Source organism: Narcine bancroftii, chromosome 1, assembly GCF_036971445.1.
Source record: "Narcine bancroftii isolate sNarBan1 chromosome 1, sNarBan1.hap1, whole genome shotgun sequence".
Taxonomy (NCBI): Eukaryota; Metazoa; Chordata; class Chondrichthyes; order Torpediniformes; family Narcinidae; genus Narcine; species Narcine bancroftii.
This window is the reverse complement of record NC_091469.1, coordinates 28,875,123-28,885,453: the sequence shown is the minus strand read 5'-3', so window position 1 is coordinate 28,885,453 and position 10,331 is coordinate 28,875,123. Positions and strand designations below refer to the sequence as shown.

General features: G+C 37.1%; 1 protein-coding gene across 5 annotated transcripts in view; it reads left to right on the top strand.

Moving 5' to 3' along the window:
- ptbp3 (polypyrimidine tract binding protein 3) overlaps window positions 1–10,331 on the top strand; it is a 112,301-nt gene that overhangs the window by 505 nt on the left and 101,465 nt on the right. Inside the window, exons 1-2 of one of the 5 annotated variants that reach the window (XM_069923095.1) lie at window positions 8–27; window positions 578–611. The exons of 1 other annotated variant lie outside the window; for it this stretch is intronic. Coding sequence is in view for 1 of the 4 variants with exons in the window: in XM_069923081.1 (XP_069779182.1) it covers window positions 578–611 (34 nt within the window). In the remaining 3 variants the exon portion in view is untranslated. Of the gene's footprint in view, window positions 1–7; window positions 28–577; window positions 612–1,168; window positions 1,194–10,331 lie in introns of those variants that run through there. 3 more of the 5 variants (XM_069923081.1, XM_069923097.1, XM_069923103.1) reach the window with 3 other exon arrangements.

Below are 10,331 nucleotides of genomic sequence, written 5' to 3'. Positions count from 1 at the left end.
TTTTGCTCTCTGACTTGGCTGTTTTGCGTACGTGTCTCTTTTATTTTAGATCGATATAAGTTTTTTTCTTTATTTAAAAACTCGGACGCCCAAAATTAATTTAAAATGTTTTACGAAGTTGTAGAGAAATGCATTTTATTTGAATCAAAGTTCTTGATTGCTGAGGACAATTCTGTGTGGAATCAGTGAGGAGGATGGGTATTTTGGAGAGTCTGATGGCCTTATCTGTCCCCCCCCCCCCAACCACCACTCGCTTTGTACGAGCGGCCGTGATTCAGGTTGTGGTTTGTCCAATACCACCCAGCCTTGCCCATTTTATTAAAGCTTAGAGACTTTTTCCTGTTGTCTTAACTCAAATAGCTTCATCTGTGTTCTCCTTTTGCCTTTTACAGAACCCCCCTCCCCCCCCCCCCCATGAGCAGACCTTTCTATAAGCTTTTCCCCTTTGTTAAGATTCATTTGTGAGAATTTTATAAGTTATTCCCCCTATCTCTTAAATTTCGATGTGTCACTGTGTAAATAACTAGAGCTTTAACCTTTTTTTCTCACGTTCTCTTCCCCTTTTTCCTTCCAACAGCATTGTCACCGATCTTATAGCAGTCGGTTTAAAGGTAGGAGTCTTTTCTCTCTTTCTCACTTTACTTTTTTCCCTTTATTAATTTCATGCATTCTTCCTGTGTTAAATACTTTTTTTTTTAAAAAAAAAGTTCAGTCTTGAATCTCTTGTCCTTTGTGTTTCATTGTTGCCTCTTAGAATTTTTTTTCCTCCCTCTAGTTTACCGTCACCATTTTCTGGCAGGGCTGCTGTTTCAACAGCTTCTCAAACAATTAGTCATAGGGTTGGCAGCAATGGAGCCGTTTCCCTTCGCTAAAGGATTATGTGAGGGCCCGAAAATCTTTTGCGACAGTGATAGGTAACTTGGTCACGCTTTTGTTTAAGAAGGTCGCCAACTTGCAGCGAGAGAACGCACCAAACAACAGGAAGTATGTAGCTCTTGTTTAAGGAGGAACTGACGACTTTGTATCCTGTAATGTTGCAACTCTTTTTGTGAATTCCATGATCCTGTTTCGTGAGACGACTGGATGGATTTTTTTTAAATAAAACGTTCATTAAATCTTTGTGAAACAGTTTTATCGTGTAACATGGGCTGACGAAAATCGTGATGCATTTTTAAGTGAGTGATCGACGTGAGGTAGGTTTCCATTGGGACTGTGCTCAACCAATAGTCGGTGATGTTTTCTGTTGTTGATCTCAACAGGCATGAGTGTATCCAGTCTCCTCCTCTTGATTTGGTGAATTCCCAGGAGAAATTGTACATAAACAGTGACATTAAGAGGTTAAGTTGAAAATAATTTATGAATTAAAGCTGAAAATTTGTTTTTACACATTACAATTTATGCCATAGTCCATTCAGCCCATCTGGTCCTGTCCACTTTGTTCTGGAAATCTGGTTTAATGCTTTTCGATTGGATGTCTGTCTTGCCCAGAAGCAATCTTTCTTAGACTTTGGTTGTTAATTGCAAATCAAACAAATTTCATTTAACATCACGTACACCAATTTTTGTTCAAACATTGCTATTCTAAACTATATTCATGAAGCTTTCTAGTTCCTCAAATGTGACTAACTTGTTTAAATGCTTCTAGAGCTCATTAACTGCCTTGGAAAATTAGTCTTTGAAATGTATACTTGTTTAAACCTATCCTTGACCCTGCCATCAGCTCTTGTTTCCTGCTATTTGTCAATATTTTTGATCTGTGCTGGCTTGGCCTTTTCCACATGTATGTTGAAGAATCCAAATATGAATCGAATAATTTTTAACCAAGATGACAACCATGTATGAGTATATAGGAAACTAGCCTAATTGTCAAAGGCTGATGTTCCAGTTGAATTGGAGTTGTAGAGTTCTACAAAATGGAAATGGATCTTTTAGCCAATCTAATCCTATTTAGCTGTTTTCAGCATAAATTTTTACTATCCATGAATGTATCTAAAAGTTGTTTTCTATATTTCAATAGCCCCTACGTCAACCACTTCCTGTGGCAGCTCATTCCATAAACTCAATACTGTCTGTTAGAAGGTGTCCTTTGGGTCCCTTTTAAATTTTTTTTCCCTTCACTGTAAACCTATACCTCAAGTTTCAGATTCACCTCTACGGGAAGAAAGGTATTCTCTTTTTGCCTTATTTATGCCTCTCCGGTTCACCCCTCCACCTCCTGTGTTCCAGGAAGAAAAGTTACAGCCTCCGAAAGCTTCTTAGAATTGATTTTTCTAATCTGTTTTTGATGCTTTGTTGTGTTACCCCATTGGTGCCAGTTTTCCGATCATTCCCTTTGGCTGCAGCAAATGTCTTGGTGGATATTGGTAGTGTTTTAAGGACTTCTGCATTGAAATAATTTTAGGAAAAAATATGGAGAATAGTAAATGAAGTTTTGGGTAAGTTTCCACACTGAATTTGTGCTTACCCCAAGAATTTTGTTTGGTATCCAGCATAAGCATTTTGTGCTAATCTTAATGCTTGTGACTCAAACTGGATTTTTGTTTATACTTTTGGTTAGAAGTTGATGATTAAGAACTTGTGAGCCACACTACAATTGTATAGTTCTCATGTGTTACACTAGCACCCATCTCCATATCATCTGCAAATTTGGAGTTGGCACATTTAATTCGTCAAGATAATGTACATTGTAAATATCAGGGGTTCCACTTCTGAACCTCTGATAGATACCCCATGAGTTAATCTGAAAAGGATCCACATTATACCATGCTGCTTCCTGCCTGCCAACCAGTTTTTTATCACATCAATACATCACCTCCAATATTCAATGTGAAACAATGCAGTTGACCACTATTTAACAAAGGGTTGCTATAATATTCGATTGGGATATGATTTTTGGCTGTAAAAATGCCTCGTGTGTACTGAGATAACGTCAAATTGTACTGCATTGTAAGAGCTTGGGGTGTTGGGAACAGCCTTTTGTTGGAAGTCGTGCCTTGGTTTACAATCTTTGATTCTTGGACTTCCTGGATATTACTTTATTATTCATCAAGATGATGTTTTGATAAGTAAATGTCTTAAAGCTACTGTGAATGCCACAAAAACATATTTTAATTCATGGATTTGAGACAAAAAAAAGATCTTCGGTCTGGAATGTTGACCTCCAAAGAAGGCCTCAAGTTTTTAATAACAAGATTATTTGTTGCATAACAATTGCATTAAGTTTTAGTATCAGAACTTCCGTACTCAGATTGAGAGAGGGCATGAAAGTATCTGGAAAATGTGAAAAAATTGCTTTGCATCAACCACATGACTGGAACTGTGTAGTTAAAAAATGGAAGCCTTGTTTTGTTGACTGAAATGGAATAGGCTAGGTGGTGGTTTCAATTAATTGATATAAATGGCACAGTATTTTAATTGATAACCAGTAGGGCTGAAGTATAAAAGTGAAGCCTGTGAAACTGGTTTTGGTGAGCTGTGTTTTTTTTTGTGACAGTTCTGTGAAATTGATTTTTTTAACATGAATAACTGGCAATTAATTAAGCATTTTGTATTTCTTAAAACTTGTAAGAGGTTGAATCTTAAATGATGGTTTTTTTGTGTAAAGTTTATACTTCTATTAGTTTCTAAGATGCCATTGTCATTGTAAACAGGAGCAATTCCTGTGCTGATACCAGTGGCTCATATACACAACAGATTTTATAATTGAAAGTGAACATATTTGTTAATTCACAATCTTTGCCAGAGGCCTCTTGCAGGATATTGTATGTCCTCAAATATTGTATGTTCGCATTTCTCTTGTTCAGGAAATCCATGAAGCCTTTGGTCTCTGCTGAACTTTGTTAGCTCAAGGATGGTCTTTGCTTCCAATTAATTGCCTTTGGTATGCATTCCATGTCTCTGTTGAAAGCAAGGCTTAAATAATCAATTGGTGTAGTTTCCATTGGCTTATAGCGAAATGAGGTTCAAGTTGCCCTATCTAACTAACCTGTGTGTTAAGAGTGAATGATTTTGTTAAATGGCTTCACTGAAAATTTTTACATTGCATACAGTACAACTCCAATTATCCTGAAATCGGGTTCTACAAAATCCTCATTTGTTTTTAAAAAAAAAAAAAAAAATTTTGGATAAATGAGGATATACAAAACAAATCAGAAATCCTCACTTATCCAAAAATTTTCCAGAGCTGAACTGACCTCACCGGCTAGGGAAAAAAAATTCACTCGACGTAAAATTAGAATGTCGATTAAAGAATCCTTTGTCCTAAAAAAGAAAAATTAAAATCAACGGTAAGAAGAGAGGAAGAGAAGACAACGGAGGAAGAAGGAAAAGGCCTTACCTGTCCGAAGAGGCCCGCTGTGGAGAGAGAAGCCCGCTTCCTCAGGTCGGTAGAAATAGAACTACAAAAATGGCTCGCTGAGCCGAGTAAAAGTGCGCAATCGCGCATGGGGAAAAAAAACACACCGACGGGAGGGGGGACCAGCTGGGGAGTCGATCTCCACAGCCGGCAATGACAGCTGCAGAACACCTGCAGCAAGAGAACACAGAAGACAATGGAAACAAGAAAGAAGAGAAGAAAAGGGCAACAAAGAAACAACAGATGGCCAACCCAGAGGAAGAAGAGGAGGAAGAGTACAGTGAAATAGAAGAAGAAGGGAAAGGCAAGATAAAGGATATACTTTCTCTTGTTAGAGGATACATGGAGTCATTTAAAGAATGGCAGACACAGGAATTTAATGATTTCAGAAGAAGAATAAACAACACAGGAGAGAAAATGAACAAAATAGATATGACCTTAACAGAAATGGGAAAGAAAATGGACAAGATGGAAGAGCGGGCAGTAGCAGCAGAAATGGAGGTAAAAGACTTAAAAAAGAAATTGGAGGAATCTAATAAAAAAGCTATAGAGACACAAGAACTGCTAGCTCAAAAAATAGACATAATGGAAAATTATAACAGAAGAAATAACAAAGATAGTGGGCCTTAAGGAAGATGAAGAAGGCAAGAATATGAGGGAGTTTATAAAAGATTGGATCCCTAAGACCCTAGGATGTCCAGAACTACAGCAAGAAATGGAAATAGAAAGGGCACATAGAGCATTGGCCTCTAAACCACAACCACAACAAAAACCAAGATCTATTTTAGTAAAATTCCTAAGATATACTACAAGAGAAAAGGTACTGGAGAAGACAATGGAAAAAGTAAGAGAGGGCAACAAACCACTGGAGTATAAAGGGCAAAAAATCTTCATTTATCCAGATATAAGTTTTGAACTCCTAAAGAAGAGAAAAGAGTTCAATACAGCAAAGGCGATTTTATGGAAGAAAGGGTATAAATTTATACTAAAGCATCCAGCGGTATTGAAAATATTTATTCCAGGACAACAAAACAGACTATTCTCGGATCCAGAGGAAGCACGAAAATTTGCAGAACAATTACAAAAATAGACTGAGGGATGAAGACGGGTAATGAGAGTAAAAATGATCACGATTGATATGTATGTGGGTAAAGAGGTATAAGAGTGAATAGATACAATGTGTATACGTGAATGTATCTGTACTTAGAGGAAAATATAGATAGTATAGACAAGAATTAATAAGAGAAGGTAATGGAATAGAGAGAATAAGGAGGGAATTAAAAGAGTGACCTTTGTTACATACGAAAAGCAAAATCTTTTCTGGGGGGGGGGCTGGGTGGGGGGGAATAGCGGTCACTGCAAAATCAGTTGACGCTTGCGAGTGGATTCGCAAACCCAAATGGAGAGGGGAGATGTGGTTGTCCAACAAGGGATAAAGGACAACTCAGGAGGGGAAGGGGAGATTGGGGATAAAGAAGATATAAATAGGAGAATAAGGAAAATGTTTGATGTTGTAGGAATGTTGTCTTATAAAGAGTTTAAAATAAGAAAACAGAAATGGAAAAGGAGGAAAGGTAATGATGGAAAAACGGAAAGAGAAGATAAACAAAGTATAAAATGGCTACACTGAACTATATGACTTTAAATATTAATGGAATACATAACCAAATTAAAAGGAAGAAACTACTAAATTTACTGAAAAAGGAAAAAATTGATATAGCATTTATCCAAGAAACACACTTAACTGAATTGGAGCACAAGAAATTAAAGAGAGATTGGGTAGGACATGTAACAGCAGCATCGAATAATTCAAAAGCAAGAGGAGTGGCTATATTAATTAGTAAAAATGTGCCATTTAAAATAGAAGAGGAAATAATAGATCCAGCAGGGAGATATGTTATGATAAAATGTCAGCTCCTAAGTAACATAAAAAACAAAGAATTTGGAATTGATTTGGAGGATGCACAAAAAAGATTTGTTAAGATAGCCCTAGCCGTAGCAAAAAAATGTATTATGTCAACCTGGAAATTGGAAGATAATTTGAAAATACAACAATGGTATATAGAAATGAATAAATGTATTCCATTAGAAAAAATAACATATAGTTTAAGAAATAATATTGAAATATTCGAACAAATATGGGAGCCTTACATTAAATACAATAGCGAAAACCTACCGGGGACAAACATTACCTAAGTTGATGGAAGGAGAAGGAAAGAAAAGAATGGACTCAGTAGAATTTCCGGTGTAATTTTGTTGAATGACAACATTGTCTGACGGGTTTAATGCAACCTAGATTGTATACCTAAAATGTATGAGGGGGGGGGGGGTGGCTTGGGAGGAGGGAGGGGGGGGGAGAAAAAGTCACTGTATATGTGTGAAAAAGAAAAAGTGTATATCATGGCTAATGTGATTTATGGTGTGAAAAATAAAAAATTTAAAAAAAAAGAATCCTTTGTCCTGCCATCAAGGAGAATGGGCAGGAGTGGGGCCTTGGTGGGGAAGTGTTGGTGATCTACAGCAGCCAGCATTTTTTGGTGAGAATTAAACTTTAATGCTTAAAAAGCCTTCCCTTGTTGTTTAAACAATGTTGCGTGTGATATTCTGTTACTACTGTTTTTTCAAAAATGACCAGTTCTCTGAAAAAAGTTTATCCAACATCAGCCCAATTCTGGATAATTGGAGTTGTACTGTACTTCCATTTTGGACATGCCAGCAGATTTGTGTATTTGATGTTTGATGGCAACATAGCCAATTTACAATTATCAAAGGTTTAAATATAAATGATTTGACCATTATTAATTCTTTAAAATATTTTAGGAAATTGGCTCATGGAATTGCCATTCCATGTTTGGTAATTTGTATTTTGGTTTCCTTCAATTTTTTTTGTTTTTGGCTACTGGCTTGAATGCACTTTTTGACAGCACAGTTAAATGTAATGGAAATCTCTAACTGCATTTTCATTCTTTGCATTGGAGCAAATTCCATACATAGTTACTATGCCATAGGTATTCTGTGGTTAGTAAGGGATTACTTAGGTGGTATGTGAGTGGAAAGAAAAAGGATGAGAAACACTGCTCGAAACCAATAACAGGCAGAAAGGAGGAAATTAATTAGATATGCTGATTTCTTGGACTATTGCCTTTACCTATTTTTAACAGGTACAATGGAATAAGTTGATTGAGATGTTTTATTTGATTGCAGTTCAGAAATCACAACTGTGTTCCTCACTAAATTGATAGCACCCTGATGGATTAATTTGAAAGTACTTAATTTTATGGCTAAGCTGACCTGTAAAACCAAAACCTAATTTGACAGATATCCAGTGTATATTATCCCCTCTCTCACTCAGTGAGAAACCTCTCTCAGCTTGTGAAAGTATTGTACACCCAGACAACTTCAACATGGAGGGTACAGGAGGAGTCACGTGATGGAGTAGTGGTCAATAGGGTAAAACCAGCCCTCTCCAGAGAAAAAGAAAAAAAGTCAACAAATATAAGAAATAGAAGATATAAGAATAGAAAGATGGCACCAAAGAAGGAAAAAAAGAAAAGTCACCGGAAAAGAAAGAAGGTCTTAACTGCATGAAGGAACAGGGAGCCGTGGTGGCGAAGAATCGAAGAATGTACGTTCTCAGAGGTTGGTCCCAGCCCTGCAGAGTCGTGACCCCCCCCCACCCACCGGTGGACTGGAAAAATGGCTCTCTGAGCCAAACAAAAGTGTGCAACTGCATGCGCGAGGAGTCGAGCATGAGCAGTGCGCAATCAAAGGTAAAAGAAAACACTGATGGGAGGGGGGTGCTCAGCCGAGGAGCAGGCAACCATGGTGCGACCAGCTGAGGGATGCCCGACACCAGGGCACTCAGCTGGAAGATGAAGATGAAAGGAGAGGGAGTGAGGTACCAGGCGAGAAAGAAAGTTGACGGGGTGAACGGCAAGAGGAGCAGCAGGAGGCCCGACAGATGAGCAGCCCAGAAGGGGAGGACCAGCAGCAAGAAGCCCAGCAAGAAGAGGCCCGACAAAATAATACAAGCAACTCATCAGGGAAATCAGAAGAGATACAGATACAAAGCGAAGAAGGCAAAAACACAGGTACAGACACGGAAAAAGACCACCAAGATCTTCACAGAGAAATATAAGGTAAAACAGATGGACAGAAAATAGATAAAGCTTTTTTTTTGAAGAACAAATGAGAGTATTAAAAGAATGGTTGTCATTAGAATTTAGTGCAATTAAAAGAAAAATGAAAATAACAACATAAAATGCAAAGATTAGAACTAGTTATGACAGAAATGGGGAAAAGAGAGAAGAAAATGTGGAAGAAAGAGAAACGGCTGTAGAAATGGAAGTAAACGACTTGAGAGGAAAATTGGAAGAAAGTGACAAATATTAAAGAGACACAAGAGTTGTTATCACAGAAAATTGATATATTGGAAAATTATGGTAGGCGAAACAACATAAAAATAGTGGGCCTGAAAGAAGGTGAATAAGGCACAGATATGAAGGAATTTATAAAAGAATGGATCCTGGGCACACTAGCTCCGAAACTGCAGATACATCAAAAACCAAGATCCATCTTAGTTAAATTTTTGAGATATATGACAAGAGAAAATATACTGGAATGGGCAAGGAATAAAATTAGAGAAGATAATAAACCATTGGAATACAAGGGCCAAAAAATATTTGTTTACCCAGACATAAGTTTTGAACTCTTAAAGAAGAGGAAGGAGTTTAATACAGCAAAATCTATCTTATGGAAAAAAGGCTATAAATTCATGTTAAGACATCCAGCTGTGCTTAAAATATTTACACCCGGGGGAGCAAAACAGACTGTCCTCTGATATGGAGGAAGCACAAGAATTTGCAGAGTGTTTGTAGGACAGAAGGAGAGATGATGTAATAAGATTGAAGAAAGGTGATAAAGTATATATAAAGATGTAAAAACAATATATATGTAAAGAACTAAAGAGGGAAAAGAGAAGGGAAGGAAGGAAGGGGGGGGAAAGGGAGAGCTTTGTTATATGTGTGTGTATATATATATATATTAAAAAAAAGTTTTGGTGGGGGGAGAGAATAACTCACTGTGAAATCAGTTGATGCTTGGCGAACAAGATCGCAATCCAAATGGAAAGGGGAGTTGTGGTTGCTCGGCAAGGGATAAGGGGCAATTCAGAGGGGGGGCATTTGGGGCTAAGGAATTTTTGAGTATTGTTTTAAATGTGTTGTCATACATTGAGTTTAAAAAGGGAAAACAGATGAAAAGGGGGGATGGAGATGGAGAGGAAGTGGAAATGAGATGTTAACAAAATATAAGATGGCCATGTTGAACTATATAACTATAAACATTAATGGAATACATAACCAAATTAAAAGGAAGGCTATTAAATTTACTGAAAAAATAGATTGAGCATTTGTGCAGGAAACGCATCTAACTGAAGTGGAACATAACAAATTAAAGAGAGACTGGGTAGGACATGTAGCGGCAGCATCATATAATTCAAAAACTAGAGGTGTAGCCATATTAATTAATAAAAATGTTCCAATCAAACTAGAGGAGGAAATGGATCCAGCAGGGAGGTATGTAATGATAAAGTGTCAGATTTACTCAGAATTTTGGAATTTGCTCAATATATATGCACCTAATGAGGAGGACCAAAAGTTTATGCAGGATATTTTTTTGAAGATTGTAGATAGGCAAGGAAATGTATTGATAGGAGGGGATTTGGATCCAATGTTGGATAAAACTGGACAAAAGACAAGCAAAAAGAATAAAGTGGTCAAATTTATGGTTAAATCAATGCAGGAAATGAAACTTATGGAGGAAGCAGCACCCAAGAGATGAGGAATATTCATATTTAGAGTAGGCATAAAACATACTCAAGGATTGTAATGTTTTTGTTGTCGGCCCATATTCAAAGGAGAGTTTGGAAAACAGTATAAAGCTAGACTACTATCTGATCATACACCCCTGTTATTAG